Source organism: Apodemus sylvaticus, chromosome 11 (genome assembly GCF_947179515.1).
Source record: "Apodemus sylvaticus chromosome 11, mApoSyl1.1, whole genome shotgun sequence".
Lineage (NCBI taxonomy): Eukaryota > Metazoa > Chordata > Mammalia > Rodentia > Muridae > Apodemus > Apodemus sylvaticus.
Genome location: NC_067482.1, coordinates 5942444 through 5968989, shown reverse-complemented (window position 1 = coordinate 5968989; position 26546 = coordinate 5942444). Strand labels below are relative to the sequence as shown.

At 43.9% G+C, this 26546-nt stretch overlaps 2 protein-coding genes across 2 annotated transcripts in view; both read right to left on the bottom strand.

Annotated features, from left to right (window-relative positions):
- Window positions 1–624: 624 nt before the first annotated feature.
- Window positions 625–15760, bottom strand: Hsd17b13 (hydroxysteroid 17-beta dehydrogenase 13). The gene is made up of 7 exons (XM_052199352.1): window positions 15347–15760; window positions 10497–10604; window positions 8632–8763; window positions 6651–6757; window positions 4575–4712; window positions 2997–3113; window positions 625–1035 (listed from the first exon to the last, which is right to left on the bottom strand). Exons 1-7 carry the CDS (start codon window positions 15554–15556, stop codon window positions 945–947), a joined length of 903 nt encoding a protein of 300 aa, XP_052055312.1. The 5' UTR covers window positions 15557–15760; the 3' UTR covers window positions 625–944.
- A 5572-nt stretch (window positions 15761–21332) lies between these two features.
- Window positions 21333–26546, bottom strand: part of Hsd17b11 (hydroxysteroid 17-beta dehydrogenase 11) — a 32680-nt gene continuing 27466 nt past the window's right edge. The window contains exons 6-7 of the mRNA XM_052198910.1: window positions 23592–23708; window positions 21333–21986 (exon numbers count right to left, since the gene is read on the bottom strand). Of these exons, the coding sequence (XP_052054870.1) occupies window positions 21902–21986; window positions 23592–23708 (202 nt within the window). The 3' untranslated portion in view covers window positions 21333–21901. The remainder of the gene's footprint in view (window positions 21987–23591; window positions 23709–26546) is intronic.

Below are 26546 nucleotides of genomic sequence, written 5' to 3'. Positions count from 1 at the left end.
TCCAGGAAGGTTTCCTGCTCCATGATGGGATCTGTGTGGGAGGTCATGTCGCCGTTAACATGTGTATGGTTGGATAGTGTCAGTTATTGCCCAACAGACTGAAAAGAAAAACAAATGTGTCCAAGGTCTTTCTAAACCAAAGAACAAGGTGTTGAGATTTCGCGGTTGCAAATCTGTGTCAATATTTGCTTCCCCAAGTTAGGTAAATAAAATGGCCTCATTAACCATTCTCACGATGTGAAGAAAACTGCACACTGAGAAAAACATTGTGGAAGAAAAATACTCCTTCCTAATTCATATGTCAAGGAAACAAGGCAGAGTTTTCATCCTGTCCGAAAAAAACAAACTTAAGACACCATCATCTGGGCTGGAGAGATAGCTCAGCAGTTAAGAGCACTGACTGCTTATCCAAAGGTCCTGAGTTCGAATCCCAGCAACCACATGGTGACTCACAACCGTCTGAAATGAGATCTGACTCCCTTTTCTGGAGTGTCTGAAGACAGCTACAGTGTACTTACATATAATAAATGAATAAATCTAAGAAAAACAAAAAACAAAACAGAAAATAAAACAACCCCACCACCAATCAACCCTCTATCGGCACAGAGATCAGTACAGCACACCAACGTTTGTTCCAGGCTTTATTGTCTTGTCCCTTTGCCCACGTTTCTATCTAGTAATTTATTTTATAAAACACACCAATTGTTTCTTCACTCTGTTGTGTAATGGATAGATCTTACTATGTCTCTAAGGCCAGAACCCAGTACCAGGGCTGAGAGATCTGTAAGTATAAGAAACCAGAGGGCCACTCTCATCTCTGTGAAGGCTGCGAGGGCCAAGCCTACATTTTAAACACGAGGGACACTTAAAACATGTGAAAGAAAGCTCTGTGTCCACTCTAAACTTGGCTTTGCATCTTTGATGTCTACACGTCTCTGCGTGCATTACTTCATCTTGGTTTTGTGGCCCACGATTGCTTCAAACTGAATGTTCTGTATGCGACGTATAGCTTTTAAGGCACGCTCTGGAAGAAACCTACATTTGAAAAAAATGAGAAATGTCAGTTTGAAGTTTTGATGCCAGTGTTCCTTTCTGTTGTCGGTTTAAGACCGCCTGAAGCATGCTTGCCCATGTCCGGCTCTCCTCCTTGCTTCTTGCTTCGTCTCCCCTCCCCCACCCATCTGCAGTTATCCATATATAACATAGCACCGCTCATTCACAATAGCAAAATCGGATGAGATCTTCTTCCAATGACAACCTGAAACTGACACCAAGCGCACCTCCGAAAACAGCAGTGTATTCTGGGGCCGAGAGCTCAGAGTCCACCACACACCCCCTTCCCCCTCTGACTGTGTCCAGACCTATTACTTTGGAGAAAGAAAAACTAAAGGGCCTTTTTAAAAGCTACTGCCTCTTAGCATATTCAGCTGCTCGGCGGTTAATCATGGCCAATGGAAATGAATACAGAACACCGTCGGCTGTCTATAACAAAATGTGGAAGGGATCGCACGGCTGAACCCCTCAGCATGTGAGAGGGTTAGGTCTGAGTTGACAGAATAGGGAAGGGCGTCAGTGAGGTCAAGGAGGCAGGAGGAGCACTGGGGAGGAGCGCTTTCTACAGAGAACGCCATGTCTCAAATCACTTTGGGATTGTTTACTAATGCAGCATTTACTTCCCTGTCAGTCTCTGGGTAGGGGGCAGAAGAGGGGAGAGGAGACTTGGTGGTGAGGATCCAGCTGTGAGAAAGTAAGGAGAGAGCTTCCTCAGGCCCTCGAACAAGCCCAGAGACTAGTGATTTAACTCTCTAATACAGTTAAATGCAATGAGAACAAAAAGCCCTGTTGCTAGGGTAACAATCACCCGGGGAGCTGCTCCACAGTGGGGCAAAGACTTTGCCTTTGATGAGATGGTCAGTTTCTCAACGCGGACAGAACAGTCGATCGTTTGTGCATCTTGGTCATATACATGACAATTTTGGAATTTTTCAACTTTAGTGAGACCCGTTTTGAGCTGTTTAGAGGAAATTCGATTTATGGGATTTTTGCCATCTTTGGGGACTCACAAGCCTGGGATGGAAAGAAATGATTCTATCATAAGGCTCTTAGACTGCAAATGAGGTGATAGAAAGACATATAGAAGTGGATTGTGAGACATTCAAGATGCATACTGCTGCAAAGAGTGGAAAATCTGAGTACCGAGAGTTTAGGGAGATTGTCACACAAACATGAGGACCTGAGTTCAGTCCTCAGAACACACATAAACACCTGGGCATAGTGGTCAGCGCTTGTAACCCCAGTGTTGGGGGATATAAGGCCTGGGATATTCCTGGTGCTGGATATCTATCCTAACCAAACTGGTGAGTCCAGGTCTCAATGAGAGACTGTATGGGGTGGGGGTGGGGGGGGGGGAGAGAGAGAGACAGAGAGACAGAGAGAGACAGAGACACATGGAGAGAGACAGAGAGACAGAGACAGAGAGAGACAGAGAGACAGAGACACAGAGAGAGAGACAGAGAGACAGAGACAGAGAGAGACAGAGAGACAGAGAGACAGAGAAGAGACGAGAGGAAGAGAGGGAAGGAAGGAAGGAAGAAAGAAAGAAAGAAAGAAAGAAAGAAAGAAAGAAAGAAAGAAAGAAAGAAAGAAAGAATACCCAAATTAATGCTGGATTTTAGAAGTCATAGGCAGTGGTTTCTGAGACGTTTGCCTCTGGCCTCTACAAGCATCACATCTGTATGGACCACATGCACTAGAATACACACACAGAGGTTTTATGGTATCCCCATACCCTGTACTTTTAAAACTGTCTTTCCTTCAGTTGAATAGACTTGAGCAAAATTTGGGCCAAGGTGGTAGATATATTCCACAAAGGGCATCGGGGAATAAAGGAATCATGAGGTAACATGGAAAACCTACCTTTCACTGCGGTCATGGGGAGTTTCCATAGCAACATTTTATGTGCACTTGAGTGCTTTGGGGTTCTGTGCTGTACTTACTTTTCCATTATCAGAGAAATGTTGATATAGGATGGAACAAAGATCATTTTCTTGTTAGTAAGTATCCCATCCATCAGACTCCTCGCAACTTCGTCCGGCTCTAATACAGGCCATAACCTGAAGGAAAGGGGGAAAGAGTCTGTCTCCATTTATACTTATGTCTTCCCTAGGATGCTGGAATTGAACCCAGAACTTTCACACATTCTAAGCATGTACTCTGCCACTCAAGTAAAACCCCAGCCTCTCAATTTATATTGTTTTTAATTAACAAATGAAGGAAAGTATCCTGTCTCTTCACCAAATTTAGAATTAGGATTTAAAATGTTCCAGGCTTCCCTGCGTGAACGTCACCTTCCCACAGCCCACACTGACATCTTGTTATAACATGCTTATGCTCTTGGGTCAGTAGGTCAATCTGTTACCTCACCAGGTCAAAATAATTAACAATAAGGTACAAGATGGCGAGAGACCAAGGAGCAAGGGGACAAAATGGTATGCATAGCATTACTCAGGAGCCAGGAAGGAAACACCAGATTTCTGATGCCTTTTTGGCTGTAAAGAGAATATTCTGTCTGAGTACACTGGGCACCCACAGAGTTGAAGTGTTTTGAGGTGTTTAGTACTTAAGATTTGCTTCTCCTGCAGTTTTATGGGAATCTAAGATTTGTATAAGGAGTGCCCTGCTACAGCTGGCAGTGTGACATTCCTTGACTAAGGCTGCACACGCATATCATTGAGAAATGTTTATAACCTATGCCTAGTGTTGGGTTGTTGCCCATTAGTGAAGAGGAGAGAGGCATAAAAATGGATTTTCGGTGTCACACCAAGGTTAGCATGCTTAGGCACCACTGTGTGGGCATTGGAACTGAGTCCCATGAGATAGTCTGTGGCTTCCGAAGACTCATGAGATGCCCGCGCCGCGAACCAGCAAGCCATCACACCGCAGTGCGCAAATCAATACCTTTTAGATTATCCTGGCTCTGGCTCTTCCCTTCCTAATCCCACAATGGAGTTTTCAATCCAGCCTTAGAACCACGTCTAACACGAGCATCTCAATGTCAGTCTCAGCGGGAAGGGGAAATTCAGGGCCAGAGCCTGAGGGGGACATTGCTGTGTCTGCAGCTATGTTTGCTCCAGGCTCATGGCCAACTTACTGGTGTTCTTATGTGTCTCCCTCATTTCGTCTTCTCCTGGCATGCCAGGGTACTCCTGACAAATGCATCAGACTTGACGCTGAGCACTTGCCAGGATTTTAATAGGCCCCACTGTCCCACGTAAGAAAGCAACTGGGGTGCTGGGCAGTGGTGGCGCACGCCTTTAATCCCAGCACTTGGGAGGCAGAGGCAGGTGAATTTCTGAGTTCAAGGTCAGCTTGGTCTACAGAGTGAGTTCCAGGACAGCCAGAGCTATACACAGAAACCCTTTCTCAAAAAACCAAACCAACCAACCAAACAAACAAAAAGTAACTGGGGGTTGAGATTGTGCCATCGGATTTACCTAAATGACCGTGGCATACTTGTTAAGTATCACTCAGGAGGGCTCCAGTTTAAAGGTTAGCACAGATGATTTCCATCTCACCTTGTACTCGGATTTTTGGTGAAGCCTGTATTCACGAACACAGGGCAGAGACATGAGGTTTTGATGCCGGTTTTCCCCAGGGTGTCCAGTTCTTCAGTCAGTGCTCTGTGGAAGCCCACAGCAGCGAACTTGCTTGAGCTGCAGGAAGATCAGGCATCAGCCAAGGGGGTGGGGGTGGGGCCGTCTCAGCTGCCCTGCCCCTCCCTCTCTGGCCTCCGGGACTCCGTGGGACCCTGGTGTCCACTGGCCCCATCTTTTCCTTTCTTACCTCCAGAAAGGAAAGGCTCCTAGAAAAGCGGATTTGATAACTGCGTCTAAGCAGGAAGGAACTAGTTCCCCCCCCCCCCTCTCTCTCTCTCTCTCTCTCTCTCTCTCTCTCTCTCTCTCTCTCTCTCTCTCTCTCGTGTGTGTGTGTGTGTGTGTGTGTGTGTGTGTGTGTGTGTGTGTGTGGTGAGAAGATAGCCTCATTTGTCCCCACCTGCTACTCTAGTTTTTCTGAGAGGGCAAATGGTCATTCAGGTTTTATTTTCTTGTGCATTAAGCAGAATTCTGAACATGCACAATACTTGTTTTTTTGTTTTTGTTTTTGTTTTCTTCTGGGGTGCTGGGGATTGAACTCAGGGATTGACATATGGTAAACATGTAGTCAACCACTGATACCCCCTCACCCCGCCAAGGTCCCTGTTTCTAATTTTCAACTAGCAAAGATGGCAAAAGGACCACTTTACAGATGGGCTTAATGTTTTTCACTGTATACATGACCTTTTCTATGGTCCAGTCAACCTTCCAAATGTTTCTTAGTCAGGTTTTATTAGTTTTCATCTTTAAAAACATGAGTCAGAAAAAGATATTTAAAATACTGAGTAAGCAACACTGACAAACTTCTGTGGGCCTGTGCTTATTTCTCTAGATTACAGAGTTATCTTTTATCTCTGGATGCTGGAAGCCTTACTGATTGTCTAATGTCACAATGAGTATTTGGAGTAAAGAGGCTCCCAATAGTGTTGGTGGGGTTGTGTTTGTGTGTGCAACCTTTAACCTTTGGTTCTTTCATTTTTCTGATTATAAAATATAGATAATAAAATATAAGGCTGTCTTGGGGATTCAATAAATTAGCATATACATAGCAACTTATTATCTATATACATTTAAATTGTAGTTTTTGTCCAGGTGACAAAAAATATCAGCGTTAGAAGTTATTCCTGTCTCTGTCTCCCTCTTCCCTCTCTCTGTCTTTGTCTGTCTGTCTGTCTGTCTTTGTCTCTCTCTGTCGGTCTGTCTGTCTGTCTCTCTCTAATGAAAACCTGAACTACATTGAAATTTAACTCATCTGTGACCACGTTTGATGGGAGAGATTGTTTAGTCCATGGTCAAGTTTAGTTTTGAATATGCCTATAAAGAAATAACACATCTGCTCCATCCACAGATCTTGGTAAAATTGCTTCTAGATCACCATATAGCAGTAGGGAAACAAGATGCCAACGGCAGGCTTGGCAGGGATTTGTTACAGCTGGCGAGTGTGTGTGTGTCCCCAGGACACGATGTGCAGTGTGTGCCTCTCCTGGGAAGGCAGAGCTGCCCCATTTTCTTCTCTTCCATGTGAACACACACAGGCCACGCTCTACCTCTGTGCTCGTGTGCGCTTCTGGGTGCTTGGCTGGGCAGTTGTGGTTCTTGTTTTCAACATCTACTGATTCTAGAATATAATGGAAACACACTCTATGGGAGGGTGTTTCAGAACCCTAAAATAATCTAAGTAAAATTAGAGCCAGTTTCCTTGTTTTAGAAGTCATTTAAACATTATCCTAATGTACTATGTAAATTCTCTATGTCCAGTTACTAAGCTGTGGGCCCTGAGGCCTGAAAACTTATAATCCCTAATTATTTTCTATAATTAATCCCTATAATTATTTATACATGAACATACTTAATAATATATATTTATAAAATCACAACATATCATGTTTATAAAGCCTGTAAATATATTAATTATATTAATACCTATATTAATTCCCTATAAATAATCTCCAGGCTGCTAAGCAGAAGTGCAGAGCGCCATGAGCAAGCACTACCTACCAATAAGGGATGAGATACGGAATCACCCCGTGGCCGCACACTGAAGCCACTGTGACAATGTGGCCAGAGTTTCTTCTCAGCATCGACGGAAGGAGTGCTTTTATGATCTTAAGGACCACATAAAAAGAAAAGAAACGACACGGGTATTAGATGGATTCCAAGCCAGGCTGTCTTGTTTCCAATGCCTCCTCCTCCGCTATGGTAGAGGCATTGGAAATCACACACTTGCAAGACTCTGAGGTTCCTTCCACACAATGACAGAAAGGGAGAGTAACTGTGACGGTTGGGGCAGTACTCGGAGTGTCCCCTAGATGCGAGGACCTGTGCTAGCCTGCACGCTCCTCTTCCCTTCAGGAGGAATTAAGTAGCTCTCTCCTGGACTCGCCACATGAGCAACATTGTTATTTTCACAGCCCTAGGGATTAACCAGAGGACTTGGAGCTCGCCGGCAAGCCTGGCGCTGCTGAGCTCCGAGAGATATTGTCAAGCAAGAGATCCACACGTACGGGAGCTGAAGGCTGATTTACCATTTTCACAAGTTCTTGGCTCCAGTTTGAAGACTGGGAATCTGTGCTCACATCAAAGCAGCCGAAGCTCTATCCTGGCCCACAGCCTGCACAGGGAGCAGATCCAAACCTCTGTCTTGTAACAATATACATTATAGGATACATTATGGGAAACAAAAGATTTTTTGTTTCCAAAAAAAGAAAAGGCCTCACTGTACAGTGGGAAATACCAGAACATTTTATGAGAATTTTACAGACCCACTCTTCAAATTCTATGTAAATTCCTAGAGCCCAGATTGCCGAGACAGCCCCCCTATCAGCCCTGCCTGTGGATCTGTATGGAGGCAATGAGAGTTCTGGTTCTCTAAACCTCTACCTTTTGATATATTTTGTGACATAATATAATTTCATATTAATCATTAGATAGCTAATACATAGGGTTTCTGTGTCACGTTGGCTGGGTTAGCTGGGTGAAGGATTCTCCAGCTTTACTCCAGGTGCTATAGTAACATCGAGGCCCACAGTTTTAATTCATATAAATGTTCCCTCCAGAGGGTTGAGAGGCATACTTCAGTTTCTCACAAACAACCAATGGTACGAAATCTTCTGGATCTTCTACATACACTCCGGAATTCCACAGATCTAACAGGCATGTTCACCCCACAGCCCACAGGCTGCTTATGACCGAGATTAACTGTGCATATAGACCAGTGCGAACTTGTGAATTGACATAAAACATTTTGAGTTTTTTCTCCCTTTCTGGTAACTTGATTGTGAAGTTCTCAGGCAGGAACTTTGCAGATGATAATGTTATGTCAAAATGTCTACTTGTCTCAGAGCCTAAAACCAAAATGCCCCCAATTCCTGCACACGCCTGAGTATTTATGTCCTTTTGGTTCTAAACACCGATGAAAGAAAGACACAGACAGATGTATGCAGCATACATTTCTTCTAAAATACTGGAAAGATATACAGAAGAAATCTCATCAAACCTTTACAAATATTTTAAATTAATTAGTTAATTAATTAATTTTTGTAGATCTGGTACACACCAGGCCCTATGTTAGATTTTGTTTGACAAAATAAACCAAATAGCTCTCTTTTGGGTGTCCTGTATCCACTTGAACTCTGAACCCTGCTGTCAGAGCCCTGTGGCTCTTCTACTCAAACACATTACAAGATTCCTGACTTACAGAACAAAAAACCGGGGCTGGAGAGATGGCTCAATGGTTAAGAGCACTTCCATAGGTCCTGAGTTTAATTCCCAACAACCACATGGTGGCTCACAACCATCTGTAACAGGATCCGATGCCCTCTTCTGCTGTGTCTGAAGCCAGCTATAGTATATTCACATACTTAAGATAAATAAATCTTAAAAAAAAAGTCACCTCCCCCTCAAATATTGTGAACTTTTAATGAGTTTCTTGTACTGAAGAGATCTCAGACACATACCCCCAGAAATGTTTCTGACTTACCCAAAAATGTCCTAGGATGTTGACCTCAAAGGTCCTGGTGATTTCCTCATCCTTGGCACTGAGAAGGTCTGCTGGATATATCGCTCCGGCATTGTTTACCACGATCTCTATGTCACCCACTTCTTTCTTTACCTTTTAAAATGCCAAGAAAGCACACACAGGGTAGGTCATTCTCACAAAGCTCATATTGATAGGAGACATCATTGATAGGAGATGGATAGAGGCATTTTTATATTCTATAAGGATATACACCCTACCATGGAAAAAGGAACCAGAGCATACACACTATTTATAGCTTAGCAGCTCCACAGTGTGTTCCGAGCCAACCACTCCACACCCTACCCCTAGCTACCCAAGAACTCGAAGGTTGAAGCCAGCAGAAACTAGGCCAACTCCAAGGAATGCCTGAGCGCGATAACACAAAGGGAGGGAGTGGTCCAAGGGATGATAATGAGAGACACACAGACATCACAGGTCACTGGCAGGGAGGACATGGGAGACAGGTATCTAAGCTATCAATGTCTTCCGAGAATAAAGAACAGCTTGAAGATGCAGTTTCTGTTTGTGCTCACTGGCTTTGCTGACAGCTAGCTTGGTCACCATGCCATCTAAGCTTTTGTTATTCCAGAGCATGAGGTCTCAGAGATCAGCCGTGAAAGAACCAGCCCAAACAGTGACCGAAGGGAAACCTGTCACGAGGAAAGGCTAAACTGTTTTGGTTAAAACCTTGAATTCTGCTCCCAGTATGTGATAGGTAGTGTGAAAGCTTATGAACTTAAGTAAACAAGAACTAATGTTTGCACTGGTAAATAATACCTGAGTTCTGATAAAAATATTTTTAAAGGGTTAAGTAATTAATCTTGGTTTTGCTACCCACTGGCCACATGATCTTTATCTGGGCCAAACTTTCCAAGTTTTTATTTGCTTGTCTTTAGTTAGGCTAATAGGATTTTAAAAAATTAAAGCAAATTAAAGAAGGCAGTAGCTGCCGGGCAGTGGTGGCACACACCTGTAATCCCAGCACTTGGGAGGCAGAGGCAGGTGGATTTCTGAGTTCGAGGCCAGCCTGGTCTACAGAGTGAGTTCCAGGACAGCCAGGCTACACAGAGAAACCCTGTCTCGAAAAAAACAAAAAAACAAACAAACAAACAAACAAAAAAAGGCAGTAGCTTATCAGAGGGTTTTTGTTTTTGTTTTTGTAAGTACTCAGTGTTTACTTTTTAAAATAGTGGGTATAGTGGGTGAGGAGATGGCTCAGTGGGTAAAGGGTAAAGGCTTTTTTTTTTTTTTTTTGGCCAGACCTGACAATTCCTGGATCCTTATCATGGAAGGAGAGACCTACTTTCAGACGTTGTCATCTGAATTCCACATACACATTGTGGGGTGTGTGTGGGTACCCACCCCACCCCCATACACACACACACACACACATGATGCAGTAAATAAATAAAACAAATAAAATGTTTAAAAAGTCATTAACTATGTTTTTCATAAAAGACTAGATTATCCACAAACCAATAAAATCTCAGAGAGGAAATAAAGAAAAAGCAGAACAGAATCTAATTTTAAAAAAGTTAGAAAAGAGATCAAATTTTCTGCTGATAAATCATTACTCGTTTCCTCTGAGCCAAACTTTTCAGCCACAGCAGATTTGATTCAGAATATGAAATGGTGCCAGAGGCCGGAGCTGAGTGGATATTAATACCAAGAAAGTTCTGTATTTGTCCTCCTTCGGTCACACAGCAACTTGATGGAGCAGCTGACGTCTACCGGAAGTCAAGCAGCCCCAGAAAATCCTTTCCATTCCCAGCTGTGTCAGCTGATGGGTATGGTTCTACGCAGACACTTAACACCCTGGTCCTCACCTGATCCACAGAGCTGTAAATCTCCGTCCGGTTGCTGCAGTCCACCACAAACACGTGCACAACGGCCCCTAGTTTCCTGCATTTGGCCGCGGTTTCCTCAACACCATGCTGGGGGGGAGGGGGGATGCGGGGGAGGTAAATTCGAGAAAAAAATCAGACTCTTTACAATACTTTAAGATCCTTGTCCAATAAGTCTCCTTATGTGAATTTATTACATAATTATGTGAATCTAATTACATTGACTAATTATACTGCCAGAGCAGCGGCGGAGCCAACAGAAGCAAACCCTTCCCGTTAAGGTTTTGCAGCTTCTCATCTTGTCCTGGGCGTGCCTGTAGGTGATTTGTCTAGAGTGACACTGGGGTAGCATGAAGGGCGTCCCGGAAGTGCTCAAAGATGCTGTGCCTCAGTGTCAGGGAAGATGTCTGAGCATGGAGGACAGAGGGAAGACTGGTCCACACGGCTGCGGAACATCACCCATTGCTGGCAGTAGAGTGACACTAGATGGCCTCTGACAAGTTGGGTTCACAAACCCACCTGGTGCTAGGAGAAAATCTTATAGGAGAAAAGCTTCCGTGAGGAAACTAACTTACGACACGTAACAATCTTTTTGTTTGTTTGTTTTTTTGTTTTTTGGATTTGGTTTTTTCAAGACAGGGTTTCTCTGTGTAGCCCTGGCTGTCCTGGAACTCACTCTGTAGACCAGGCTGGCCTCGAACTAAGAAATGCGCCTGCCTCTGCCTCCCAAGTGCTGGGATTATAGGCGTGCGCCACCACCACTCGGATGACACATAACAATTTTAACTGGATATTTGTTTTAATGGAGCTTTGGAAGGGAAAAAGGCCAAGAGGCAATGTGGTTTTGTGTGTGTGTGTGTGTGTGTGTTTTCTCTTGTTGTTTTAGACCACATGTCATTCTCTATCCCTTGCTTACTATGTTTACCCCAGGTTAGTTTCCAACTCAGGCCAATCCTCCTGCCTCAACCTCCTGAATGTTGCAATTACAAGGAGTGAGTCACTTCTCTTGGACTTTTTTTTTTTTTAAACCTACATTTCAGGAAAATTTGGATTTTTTTCAAGTTTTGACACCTGTTGATTTTTATGGGGAATATTATAGGGTTCACATTCTTATTCAAAATCATGCTTTTTCCTCTGATGGTTGTCCACACTTCTCTGTGATGTAGCATGAGGACACCCAGGAAGCTCTTAGCTCTTTCTTGTGCATGCTAGGATGGCAATAGTATAGCCGTCATGCGGTGGGCCGTCCTTGAGTGGATGGGGGAGGGGTGGCTTACGCTGGTTGCCTCCCTCCGGCCCCTTTGCATTTCCCTATCTTGGCTAAACCACAAAGCAATGATAGAAGTCTTAAAGAACAGTCTTTAAGGAGGATGAGGGCTTCACTACAAAACTAACTGTCCCTTCACATAGACTTGGTGTGGACTGCCACACAGAGCATGGGGCTGCATGGGGCTGCGGAATAGAGCTGTGGTCTGGGTAGTAGAATTTTCCACTAATGTTGGCTTCAACTGGAAGGCTGCTTACTGCCAGATGGCCTAGCTGCCCCCCTCACTAGTCTGGAAGAGAAGTGAGAGCTGCAGAGAGAGGCAGTAAAGGTGGAGTCAAACAAAGCTTTGACTGAATAAGAAACAATGTATCATTGTTACTGTCTCCAGTAGCACAAGCAAAGGATTTGAAGAAGAAACAATGTATCAGAGTTACTTTCTTCAAAAGCACAAGCAAAGGATTTGACTGAAGGAGAAACAATGTATCAGAGTTACTTTCTTCAAAACCAAAAGCAAAGGATTTGACTGAAGGAGAAACAATGTATCAGAGTTACTTTCTTCAAAAGCATAAGTAAATGATTTGATTGAAGAAGAAACAATTTATCAGAGTTACTTTCTTCAAGTAGCACCACCACCAGCAAGCTGTCCTTACTCCTGTAACAAGCCCTCATCCAAGCTCAAGTTATCAATCCTTACTAAACTCATTAGCTCACACACATGAAAGTACAGAGGAACTGTTAGAAAGGGGATCAGCAAGGGTAGGAGGGGACCAGAGATAATGACGGGTGAACGGTGAATATGATCAGAATACACAGGTCTATGAAAGCTTATGGTGAAACCCAGTACTGTGTATGAATGATAGATGCTAATAACTTGCAAACCATCCAGACTTATAATTAATCTGGAGCATGGCAGAATGTAGCTCTTTGTCATTTTTTTTGCACAGGAAACACCTTCTGGGGTGTCAACACCTCTGTGCGTTGCTAATCCCCATGTCCTTTTTAATTAAGGTATAAACTAGTATGTTCTATGATGGCATTCCCACGCGCGAGGCACGGCAGAGCCCATGCTTGCTGTCTTTGGTCTTTTGCTATAATTCTTCCTGTAGCCAGGGCTGGGTTCTAACTTGCAGCAATCCTCCTACCTTGGCTCCTCTGGTGGTAGGACCAGAGCAGAGTAGAAAATTCCTGATGGTCCTTCCCTTTGTGAATCTAGTTCCTTTTTCACCTAACGTTGTGACCTCCAGTTCGCCTGCTGTCCGGCATACAGAATAATCTCATTCTTCCAAAAGACTGAATGATGTCCCATGTGTGAAACCACATTTCCAGTCCACGTCTACAGGTCCACGGTTTTGCTATTATGTCATTGTGTTCTTCTTAAATTCACTTTTCACTCCTTGCATATATGTGTATGCTCTTATTATTTTACCCTGTTACCTTCCTACAGACCCCTCCCAGCCCCCTGCTGAGCTCCCTTCCTAACAAGTTGTGTTTCATGTGTCTGTGTCACTGTTCTTAAAGCCGGGGTCTTCTCTGTGGCCTTGCTTCTCACCTTTGAAGGAGCCAGCTTTGATGGAAAGCTAGCTGGCCCGTGAGCAGGGAAAGCAGAGCTACACTTGCAGCTTTATAGCCAATCATTTGCTGTCTTACATGTTTAATAATGAAGTTCAAGAATTCAAAGAGAAATTTACAGGATTGAATTACTCAGTTTGCAGGTATGAAAAAAATAGTGGACACCATCTTTAATGTGACCTCTTTCTAGTTTTACTCTTTCTGTATCTGAAAATTTTCAAATTAAAGGGAAGTCTACTAAGTTAGGTATTGATGTCTTACCACCAGACACACTTGGGAGGTGATCTGAGAGATTCATGAAGCCTCTTCATGATGTATTTATTCTTGGTTATATATTTTTTGAGGGTCTGAGAGCTGCAGACTCAGTTTTCTCAACTCCAAGACTGCCTGGGACCTCTGCAGGATTTGCTAATGTTGGAATCATCTCCATGTACCATGTAAGCTCATCTTGCCCACAAACGCCTGGATCTGCTAAGCAAAGATACATGGTGCATCTCAGGATTCTTCACTGCACCAAAGCAGATATAGCTCCTTATATTTGAGAGCATTCTGAAGGCCGGGTAAAGTGAACTGCAGATGGCAAAGGGCCTAAAAGAGGGTTACCTGAAGCCAAGCAAAGCCCCAAGGAAGCCTTTGGAAACTCTGCTTCTCAATAAGCAAACAACCCAACCAACAAGCAAACACCCTGGGTTTCTCTAGTCTCAGCCACTGTATCTGGTACATAGCAGTAGAAGTTTGTTTTTGATTTCCTTGCAGTGCTGGGGTTCAGACTCAGCCACAGCTGGACCTAATATCTAGCTTGCATATGTTAGACAATTGCTGCACCACTAGGCTACATCCCTGGTCCAGTTCTTCAAAGATCACAATCCCAGAGACAGTTTCTTGTGGCGCCTCTTCTCTGCCTTGTGGGAATGTGTGCGTGTAGGAGAAAGCAACTCAAGACATCAACACCTTCAGACTTACGGGTAGTTAAGAGCATTTATAAATAAGCAAGAGGTCAACAACCTTGTGAATGTCCAAACAAAAGCCTAGCACCAGTGTAGACATTACCATATGTGAGGCTGTGCACACGAAAGGCCACATTAAGTACTTAAAGTATGATTCTCTCTCTTTACTCTTCTTGCTCGGGACCCCACGTCTCTTTTTTAAAGGTCAGATAAAGTATTTTAGGATGGCTGGAGCGTGAGCAGAGGTACCATGGGTTTCTGCTGTAAGTTCTTCATGTGTTTTTTGTTTTGACAATCTCTCAAATGTGTAAAAACTTGAGCGGTAGCTGTGGCTTGGCAGTAGAGTGCTTGTCTGGCACCTGCTAAGGTACTGTGGCTCGGTGGTAGAGTGCTTGCCTGGCATGTGCTAGGGTACTGTGGCTTGGTGGTAGATCACTTGCCTGGCACCTGCTAAGGTAATATGGCTCGGTGGTAGAGCACTTGCCTGGCACATGCTAGGGTACTAAGCCCCAGCTTCAGTCTCTATCACAGAAAGGAGCAAATGAATAGCTGAATAAATGAAAATCTAAAATTATAAAAGTCATCCTTAGCTTTAATAAGCTGCATATTGGCCAATTTGGTTGCTGGCAAAAATTACCTGTGGGTTTTTGTCTCCCTCTGAGATTTTATCCCAATGGTAGAGATTTGGAAAAAAAAATTGAAGTTAAGGTAAGTTCTGTGGTTTGCCTAATTTCAGCATCTGGGAAGCTCTCTGCTGCCTGCATTTCTTGTTATTAAGCTGTACATCACAGTAGAAACAAACAAACAAACAAACAAACTGTCAAAACGAACTCCCCTATCCCCCCATGCTTAGCTCTCCAGCGCGTTGGTTCCATTTAGTTCACCTGTCGCAGGGATCTAGAAAGGCTTTGGGTGGGTGGGGGGGGGGTTATTAAAACTTTGAAAAAGGAAATCACAAAGAAAAAGCCAACACTAAGTCAAGTAACTAGAGAACCATGTGCCTTATTATTTCGTGACTTTAAGAGATTGTCAGGAACACGTGTTATTACCTTATTGATATCCCACAGGACGAGTCTGCTTTTCCTCTTTGCAAATTCATAAGCGGTCAGCCTGCCTATTCCATGCCCGGCCCCCGTGATGAGAACAGTCTGCCCGGCCACAGATTTTCTTCTCCGTGGAATGAAGAACTTTACCAGTGACTCCAGGTAGGAGTAGATGATGATGCCCACCAGCAGGACAAGCTCCAGGACGAGGTTCATGGCTCTGCACTGCCCTCTCCCTAGGGCTCTGCTCTCCCAACAGACACTCTGCGCAGAGCTCCACAGAGAGCCCTCTCAGGTATTATGGACTGCTTGAGAGGAGGCAGACTTTGACTGTGTCCTCTGAAGAATCAGATACACCTTTGGTTTTTGAAATGATTCCAGTTTCTAACAGAAGCTCAGCATAGGTCAGGGAACCCAGTGGGATGTGCCCTTTGGACCTGCTTATCTAAAAGGCAGTCGTGTACTGTGTTTCAACACAAAACTTCACCTCTCAAAGTTATTCTGTTCTGGAAGTATTGCATCAGCTAATGGTCTGTTATCATTTGAGCATGTGTGTGTGTGTTTCTGTGTGCATGTGTGAGCATACACACACACACACACAAGCAAGCATATGTGTGAATTCATGTTAAATCAGGGTTGGGAGAATTAGAAATAGAAACATTATATTCAAGAAACTTTAAAGGATTAGTGACATGGCTTAGCAGTCAAAAGTGCAAGCCATGCAAGCCTCTCACCTGAATCTGATCCCCAAATCCATAGTGGAAGGAGATAGCCAACTTTACACACATACACACAGAGAGGGAGACACGCACACACATAGACACATATACACACACTCACAGGCACACACAGACACATTCACACTCACATACGGATGCACACATACAGACACACATGTATAGACACATACATACACACATGCACACATGCATAGACACATACATACTTACAAATGCACACATATACACAAACACACATACACACACATACACACACATGTCTATAAAGTAAAAACAAGGAAGCTAAAATATGGGTCATCAAAGCTTAACTATTCAACTCATGTATTCACAGAAGTTCATTATTAAAGTTTTGATCTTCCTCTGAAACCCCTGGGGTTGAGGAGAATTTAGGTTAGAGGAAACAGTTCTCCCTACAACACTGGAAAAATCACCAGACCAGATGTCATAAACCTCAACTTAACAGTGCAGGCACTGTCTTAGTCTAGGTGACGGTGTCTTATTACACACAGTCCTAGCGTCTGTGTAGCCCAAGCTGTAAGTGGGCTGTGTGTGAGGTGGGAACTGGCTTCCTGGTTTGCAGACAGCAGTCATTTCATGGCCACTGCACAGAATGAGGAGGGAATTCTCTGTGGCCAACTTTATCAAGATCACAGATGGCCGGCATGATGTGATCTCAGAGTTCCAACCTTCTAATTTTGTCATAATAGGAGCTAGATTCCAGCATGAGAAATTAAGGGGACACTTTCTGACTAAAGTCACTTCTAATAATTGGACAGTAGAAATAACCCCTGTCCATCAATGGATGGGTAAAATATGGGATATACATACAATGTAATAGTATTCTAAGGAAGAAATTCAGATATGTGCTACAACATGGTGATCCTCAGTTATAATATGCAAAAGGAAATAAGCCGGACACAAAACCACATAGGTTCTGAATCCACGTATACGAGGCATCTAAGATAGAAGGCAAGCCTACTGCATCTTGGGACCGGCCTCCATTTTAAAGAAAAGAAAAAAGCCTGAGAACTTGACCTGCAGCAGAACCCAAGCTGGACCCAGGCACCAGGAAGGACCCAGGGCGGGGCTTGTTCTTGGCCAGAGTCACTCCCTAGCTACTTCCTAGCAACAGTCAATCAAAGATTAGTCTGGTTGTTTCAGATTATTTCAGACCATTTGTGATTGTATGCAGTCTTGCTTCAGAGCACCCACCTGTTGGGGCTACAATAGACATTCAGTTAGATTCTTGCTGGGATTAAACACCCCATCCCCCCACTTACTTCCATTTCCTATAAAGCCTTGTCTTGCTGAGGGTTCCAGGCTGCTCTGCCTCCTGCTGTGTCAGGGTTGGGTTGGAGGAGAGCCCAAGCCTTAGGTTGTAATAAAGAGACCCTATTGCATTGGAAATGGCTCCTCCGTGGTCTTCTGGGGTTCATGAACACTTGCTGGCACAACAATCGCCAGATAAACCATGTATGTTCTGGCTTCATTTGTGAGAGTTACCAAAGCTATTCAGATATATAGAGACAGCCACCACCCCCACAACCACACCAAAGCTGTGTGAAGCTGGGCGCGTGGCACTTGCTGTAACTGCAGCGTTTGGGGTGTGGAGACAGGGGTATGGAAGGTTCCAGAGAAGCCTGGCTACATAATGAGCCACAGAGCTCCCCAGCAAAGTCAGCTATAAACAAGGCAAAAAGGAACCAAATGAAAAAGCACACACACTCATGTGCACACACATACATACACACACATGCACGCATGTAGACACAAGAAAATTTGCAAGTGGTAAATGGTTATAGAAATCAAATAGTAATGGTTTGAATTTACAAAGCACATGGCGAGCTGATTTAAGGGCTTTTTACACATTTATTTTCTCCTCACACGATGTGTTTGGTGAGATACTATTAAAATCTGTACTGGGGTTGGAAAGATGGCTCTGGGGTCAAGAGTGTGTGTTGTAATTACCGAGGAACTGAGTTCAATTGCCAGCACCCATGTCTGGCAGCTCACAGTTGCCTCTGACTCCAGTGCCAGGGTGATCCCATGTCTCTGATCTCCTTAGGGACCTGAAACAACTCATATGTGAACGCATGCTCACATAATTAAAAATTATAAGAAAAAAAACCCTTTAAGATCTGTAGGAATAGCCAGGTGTGGTGGTATGTCTCTAATCCCAGCACTAGGGATTCAGAGACAGGCAGATTGTGAGTTCAAGGACAGCCTGGTTTACCTGAGTGCCAGGCTACCTGGAGTAACACTGTGAGACCCTGCTTCAAACAAAACTCCACCACCACCACCGTCTACTACGTCTACTACGTTTTGGAGTGGAGGACTGGCTGGGATAATAACGGTACCTGCTGCACTTCCCGCGTACCTGCTGCACTTCCTGCATACCTGCTGCACTTCCCCGCGTATCTGCTGCACTTCCCGCGTACCTGCTGCACTTCCCCGTGTATCTGCTGCACTTCCCCGCGTACCTGCTGCACTTCCCCGCGTACCTGCTGCACTTCCGGGGTACCTGCTGCACTTCCCGCGTACCTGCTGCACTTCCCCGAGTACCTGCTGCACTTCCCGCGTACCTGCTGCACTTCCCGCGTACCTGAGTTCAGTTTCTAGCATCCACATTTGACAACTCACAACCTGAAACTCCAGCTCCAGGGCATCTGACACCCTCTCTTGTCTCTGCTACCAGCACATGGACACACGTGTCATAAACACACACAAACATATAAGCAAAAAGAACAAATCCTAAAAAAAAAAAAAAAAAAAAAAAAATCTGCAGTGGCTACAGAGCTGGCCCAGTGGCTGAGGGTTTACTGCCATTGCCAGTGGCCTGGATTCAGCTCCCAGCACCCGCATCAGGCAGCTCAAAACCTCTTTAATTGCTACTCCAAGGAATTTGGTGTCCTTCTCCAGCCTCTGCAGACACCTGCACACACAAGCCGCACACAGACTCACACAGTGCACACGTCATTAATCCTCATCTGGAAACGAGGAAACTGAAGTTGGCGTGGTAGGCAGCTGGCTGAGAGCCAGCGTCTAAGATGAGGAGGATTTGAATGCAGGAGCTCTGGTTCCAGAGCCCCAGTTTTCCCTTAATCCTCGCCTCTGGACTTGAGTAGCTTTTGTACCCCAGGGCATGCTTTGAGCTATTTTTGGGTGCCACAGATCAGGCATGCTACTGACATCAAGCAAACCTATGGACACTAGAAAATGGCCCTGTCATCCACAAATTACAAGCTTGAAAGCCACTTGAGCAAGTTTTGAAGCAGATCATGAAAATCTCGTAATGTGTGAAGTGTAGGGTTCTGTGTTGGTGGGACGAGGCCCAAGGGTGGAGGGTGAGCCAGGCTGGGCGTGTACCTGAACATGCAGCAGTGAGCAGCACCAGACTGGAACTAAGACATACGCGTTTACAGAGATCACGGAACTGTCACACAATAACACCATTTAGAGCAGACCGTGGGCTGAGCTGCTACGCAGCAGTCTGCCTTCAGCTCTGTGTGCAACGACCAGATAACGTCCAAGGTCACTCTCATAGGCTATGGGAAGGTGGCCTTAGGTTTATAACGAGACCTGTATTTTACTTCTAGAGGACACTCGGTATCTAAGAATTGAAAAACACCAAAAAAAGTGCATAACAGCTGTGTTTTTCCTCAAATAGCCGGGATGTTAGTCAGTTTATGAGAGCAATCAGTGGATCAACTTTTTTTCTCTCGTTCTCTCTCATTATTTTCTATGGACCAGAACATTTAGTTCTTCATACACAGGATTTTTAACTGTTAGAAACAGACCCGTCTCCTGATTAAAACACTTTATCTTTTGTGTGTTGTGTGGGTGTTTTTGTTGGTTTGGAGACAGAATCTAGCTACGTAGCTCATTCAGGCCTGAAACTCCTGATCTTCCTGCTTCAGTCTTCCTGGGATTACAGTCACAAGCCACCATGCAGGCCATATAATTGTATAGAATCATTGTTTGTAATATGCGGTCATTGCAAGCTTACTCTGCCCGGGTCTAGATCAATTGTTTGCTTCTGACAAGAGTCTAGAAGCTTAAAGGTTGATTTTCCCATAGCACATCTCAGGACAAGTTATTGTCTGTAAAATTTCCAAACTAAGCTAGAACCGTGTCCATATTAGAATCTCATTAAACTGAAACACTTGCTAAACTCTGTTATTTTCCTTTTGTACTTGAAGGTCCCCATTGGCCATACCTGTAGAGACATCAAGACACCACTTGAATGTGTCCCTGAAGTTCAGAGGAGTGCTGTGAGATTAGTGGTGATCTCTGCCTAGTGTGTGTGTGTGTGTGTGTGTGTGTGAGTGGTGTGAGTGTGTGAACATTCAGCAAATGAGATGAGTTTCCATTTTGCTGGTTTCATATGCAAAAAAGGCGCTCATTTTGTATACTTGTCATGGCTAAAATTCATCCTTGTGTTAATTTCTTTTTTTGAGAATTATTTATTTATGTATTTATGTATTTATGTATTTATTTATTATATGTATGTATACTGTAGCTGTCTTCAGACACACACCAGAAAAGGGAATCTGATCTCATCATAGATGGTTGTGAACCACCATGTGGTTCCTGGGATTTGAACTCAGGACCTCTGGAAGAACAGTCAGTGCTCTTAACCGCTGAGCCATCTCTGCAGCCCACTTGTGTTTATTTCTGATGAGTGTTTTGGAAACTAAAAACGTATTGAGTGGGACCAGGGAAATGTTATCTGTGTACTGAGCCACCTAGTGGGTTCTGGAGGCTTCCACCTGACCCACCTCACTGGTAGCTAAGGCTGGCAAGGTAAGTATAATGTATAAGTTAGCTAAATGGATAAAGCTGTCTGGAGGCGGCTGTGTCAGGCTCTTCACAGCCAAGAATCATTTCCTTTTAAAAGCAGGGTCCCAGGTATCCTGGGTTCCGAGCACTGCATAGCTGAGGGTGACCTGAGCTACCCCAGCCTCCAGCTGCAGCCAGTCGAGGAGCGCTGGAGCCCGTTAGGCTCACACCCGGCCTGAGCTACACGTGCAGCCCACCTGAAGTGATCTCCGAAGACTCACTGTCAACATGAAGTCCCACCTCACTGAACTTCACATCCGAGAAATTTCCAGAAGGGAGAGGGGGAGAGAGAGAGAGAGAGAGAGAGAGAGAGAGAGAGAGAGAGAGAGACTGAGACTTTATCAAGTCATTGATTTTCCTTTTATTTAAAGGTTAAACCATGGTCTCTCTGAATCAGATGGAGACACTGAACGTGAGATTTGGTCCATTTATTATTTCCATCTGTCCGTCTGACCTTTTCCTGTACCTAGGCTGAAATCCCACAGGTGCTTTTACTCCAAGCCACCTTGGGCTGGTGTCTCAGGAAACAGGTGATTCACAGTATGGAATGTTCCAGAGCACATGACACCGCTGTGAAATGGCATAGACTCAGTCCTTCCTTCCGCCTCGAGAGGTTAAGGTTCCTAATTTTATATGGGACAGAACAGGAAGTGCGAATTATATGAACCAAAAGTGCAGTTACAGATATTGTAAATAAAAGCTGATAGTACACATTCTGAACCCTGGTGACGATCCACAGAATCTGGGCGATTATCATCATGAAACCAATCGTCCCGCCCCTTTCCATAGGAGCAACGTCCTTGGGGCTGGTTGGGTCTATGACGTGACACTGACTTTCATGACAATGGTCACAGCTTCAAGAGGAGACAGTGAAGAAATGAGATAAGGAGAAAACATTAAAAACATCAAAATTCTGATTAATATTAGACGAAATCAACTTGAATCCAGTAAATCGGTTTCTGGGAAAGGCGGGCAATCTGCATCATTTATCTTTGTATCCGATAACTGCATCAAACTTAATATTGATCCTGTGTTTTAAAACTTTCAGGAACCTCTCAGGAAAGATCCTAGAAGAGACATGTAAATATAATAAGGAAAGTGACACTAAGTACATTTGTAAAGCGTATTCATTTAAAATGTTTAATATTTAATTTATGATATATTATCTGATTCATTATAGACACTATTATGAGCCTTAACTCAGACTTAACTTTTTTCCATTTAAATTACCTTCCTTTTTAATTGAGTAATGAGAGCTTTAACTTTCTCTAGGGTAAGACCAATATCTTTTAAATATACAAGTATCTTTTTAGTTCCCAAATACCTTTTAAGTATACACATATATGCATTTATTTATTTTTGAAATAAATGTACTCTATTTTTTCCCCAAAAGATCTCAGAATGGAGGTATACAATACTGAATAGCTGTGATGCTAAAAGGTTAAAAAAAAAAAACCCCAACAATGTAAAGCTGGTTAGAAAGAAAATTCAGAACTAATGTGCTGCTTTATAATTCGGAAGTCGCTGAGTGTCCCACTAAAGCCCAGAGAAAGGGGGGGGGTCGTTTAATAAAAATGCAGCAGTGCCCTTAGTTTTGAACATAATGTTGAACAAATTCATTGGCCTTTGCATTTAAATTTCTCACACGTGCATGAAAAAAATTCCCGTCCAGCTGCTCTAGTGGACAATTTCCATGCCAGTACAAAGGCTGCAGACAGCGATGGCACGAGCCCGTCCCATCTCTCGCTATGTGTACTAATGTTGAAAAGCCTTTCACAGGCCAGTGGGAGAGAGTACACAGAATCCTAAGTTGCTGTGACGACACACGGCGATCTGCTAGACCGCATTGGAAGCGGCTCTGGAAGCTGCCCACCCGTGATGTAGATAGTTATGACAGTAATGGTGGCAGACAGCGGCTCAGCCCTCCCGGGGATTATTATTTTTTTAAATAAAAGATTTCTTTATTTTTCCTTTATGATGAGTGTTTTGTTGAGGTGCACTGTGTGTGCCTGGCGTCCTGAGGCCACAGGAAGTTGCCAGACCCCCTGGAACTGCACTTATGGACGTTTGTGAGTCTCCACGGTGGGAACTGAGCTGGGTGCCCTGTAAGAGGCGCGAGCGCTCTTAACCACTGAGCCATCTCTCCTGCCCTTCCCTAGAGCTTTTCTACCTAAACTCGCGGGTGTGTCCAACTGGCTTTTGAGCAGGAGTTAAAATGCTTGTTATAACTTAAATCTCTTAAGTATTTTTTTTTAATTTGAGCTCAGTAATTCTTAAAATATGATTTTTTTTTTGGAATAGCTGTTGGTAGCAGTTACCTGATAAGACACAAATTCCTGAGTCCAGATTCAAAAGTCCTGAATTAAAATCTAAGAATCTAACCTTGGTCTCCTTCCAAATCTTACTGTCCAGTGATTCTATTCTTGTTCACTGATAAGGCACATACATTTCTTTAAAAACAAACCCAACAAACCTTAAAACCATGTGAAAATGTTCCAGTAGCTCTTCTAGTCTTCCTTAATGATCAGCACACTCAGTTTTAAAAACTGACAGAATCTCTCAGACTATCAGTTTTTGTTGGCTTACTCTCACATAACTGCACTTTATGAACTGATGTTAAGACTAATACGAACATGTTGACCTTTAGTGCCGACAAACACACCGCCACTTACTTTTCCAGTACTGTCAAGAACGCTATAGAACTCGGGACAAAAATCATTTTCTTCTCAGTGAGGATTCCATGCATGAGGTGTTCTACCACCTCCTCAGGTTCCAGGGTGGGACCTAAACTGAAACAGAGACAGGCTTCAGAAACCAGGTATCTCAGTGAGCGCAAGTTCCTTGTTGAACATGTGGAATTACTGTGCAGCCTGAGCCTTAACTGTCAAGGCAGCCGACCCCACCACAGGCTCTCAGAAAGGCGCACGCTCCCACTAACACCAGCCACCTATTTAATACATGCTGTGGACCACACACTGCATTAAGCCTTCCGCGAAGGTGTTCCCCCTGAAGTTTTACAATGACCTAATGCAAGAGATAATAAAGTCCTTCAGTGGGACAGCTAGGGAAATGACTAGATAAAACAGAGAAAACAAATTCACTTTTAAGGCCTCAGTCATCTTGGGAATTAGTAGGATTTTGAAATGTTTTATATTAAGTGTCTTTATTGGACAATGTCTAATGTGTCAGAGGAATGGTCACGTGGCCTGTGTGCCTGGCTCCAGGTCCTTGATGTCTAACCAGAAGCTTTATTTCTCAACAGCTCTTGATTTCCTTTTCAACCTTCTTTTCTGGCCCATGCCATATCTTCCCTATATATTCAATAGGACAGACAAACGCTGAGGCCTCCCTTCCCTCTGAGGGACCAGCCACATGGTGGTACAGTATAAAATAGAGTTTATTCAGGGCACGAGGAGGGCAGTTGAGAAGGGAGTAGATAGATAGATAGATAGACAGATAGACAGACAGATAGACAGATAGAGATAAAGAGACAGACAGACAGAGTAAGACTAGAGAGAGAGCAGAGGAGAGCGGAGGGGAGGGGAGGGGAGGGGAGGGGAGGGGAGGGGAGGGGAGGAGAGGAGAGGAGAGGAGAGGAGAGGAGAGGAGAGGAGAGGAGAGGAGAGGAGAGGAGAGGCGAGGCGGCCAGTCATGAGCACATGGAGAGAGAAGGGGATGAGGGTAAGGGGGCAAAAGGACAAGAGGAGAGAACAAGAGCGAGAGAGAGAGAGAGAGGGGGCGAGCAGCCCCTTTTACCGTGAGTCAGGCACACCTGGCTGTTGCCAGGTAACTGTGGATGAAATGCCATCAACTGGTCCCTCAAAATGGCTTTTACCAATCTAGGCATTGTGGTAAGTCCCCCGGGGGGCTTCATGAGAGCTGCTCTTCGGTTTTATAAGGGGATGCATAATCACACACTCACTAAATATTCTGATGCCCTTCCCCCCCACAAGTGTGGTTTTTTTTTTTTTTTTTTTAGGAAGATAGAATTGAAATGTGATCAGTGCAAAGAAATGAGAATACTAGAAGTAGTTACAAATAGTTCATTCAGAAAGAGCAATTACATTGTGAAATAAAACTGAAAAATGTAGCATTGTACTTTAAAGTAAGTACAATAATTGGACACAGAAAGGAGATTTTAGTTTAGCCATATACAATGTAATTCTTCATTCTTAGCATATATTAGCATTTATTAGAACACCATGTCCACCATGGGACTGTGAAACAATAATATTACATATGATACTGTAGCCTGGTAGTGCACACTATGACCTGGTACCCACCATCAGGAAGTGCATACCATGACCCGGTACCCACCATCAGGAAGTGTGCACTGTGACCTGGTACCCACCATAAGGAAGTGCACACTCTAGCCAGGCACCTGCCACCAGGAAATGCACACTGTGACCTGGTACCCACCATAAGGAAGTAGCCTGGCACACATCACCAGAGGGTGCTGTAGGGCCTGTGAACACTGCCTGATGGACCTGCACTGCCTAAGGTCAGACAATCCTGGATGGAGTGCAGTAACTCTCAAGCCTTGTGGTTTAAAAGGCTGAAAGGAAGGACTTTCAGAAAAAGTTCGATCTCTTCCAAAATTCTCGTGTTGATAGGAAATAAATCATATTTTTAAAATGCTCACAATGGCTTTTGTATAAATTATACATCAGTGCTATGAGTCAACCATTCAGGGTCAGGAAGCAGGATATCATGGACAAGGAGGGAGACTGAGAAGGATTTCCAAGCCAAAGAGTTGGGTTTGACTGATTGATCACTTAAGCAGCTCAATCGATAGGTGGGGAACACAAACAAATTCAACTGCTTACGACAACACCTCAGGTTTTCAGGTTTGCTGTTTCTTAACCTAGGGCACAAGGCAGCATGTGGTGGCTCTCCAAAGGACAGGCTCTGCAGTTTTGTAGGGCTTGGTGGTTTCCATGGTACTAATGCTCCCCCTGCCCCCTATGGCAGGTTTCAGCTACCCACAGGGCATCGCTTGGTGAGTACAGACAAGCACCAGCACTCCTGGATTGTGATGTGGTGGTGAAATGGGCATTTGCTGTTAGCACATTGTACGGCTCTGCTGTAAAAGCACCACCTTGGGACATAACGTCTGTTATGGACCAGCTGAGATAAAATAATCTCTCTGTCACACACACACACACACACACATGCAATGCACACATACACAACTTGTAAGTATCTAGAGTAAAAAATAGAGCTATATTTGAGTGAAAGAGAAATGTTTTAATAGTTGGCTATGAAAAACCTAAGGGTTATCAATTACACAATTACACATGGTCTAATAATTTAGATTATGCTGCATTGTTTATAACACTAATTGGACAAAAGGAGATAAATTATTTCTAGAAGACTTTTAATTAAAAACAGGTTTTTTGTTTGTTCATTTTTGTTTTTTTGAGACAGGGTTTCTCCATATAGCCCTGGCTGTCCTGGAACTCACTCTGTAGACCAGCCTGGTCTCAAACTCAGAAATCCACCTTCCTCTGCCTCCCAAGTGCTGGGATTAAAGGTATGTACCATCACTGCCCAACAAACAGTTTATTCTTGAAGCACCAGGATCGCTGGCAGAGTATTGATCAGTGTAAGGCAAAGAAGGAAATTTG

What these genes read in the sequence shown, in the direction of transcription:
- Hsd17b13 (XM_052199352.1), bottom strand. Translation starts at nt 15,556, where the DNA reads ATGAACCTCGTCCTGGAGCTTGTCCTGCTGGTGGGCATCATCATCTAC. An exon ending in CCGTATCTCATCCCTTATTG is followed by an intron (nt 4,713 to 6,650) that starts GTAGGTAGTGCT and finishes ATCTTCCTGCAG; the next exon opens with CTCAAGCAAGTTCGCTGCTG. An exon ending in ATTTCTCTGATAATGGAAAA is followed by an intron (nt 1,036 to 2,996) that starts GTAAGTACAGCA and finishes TTTCAAATGTAG; the next exon opens with GTTTCTTCCAGAGCGTGCCT.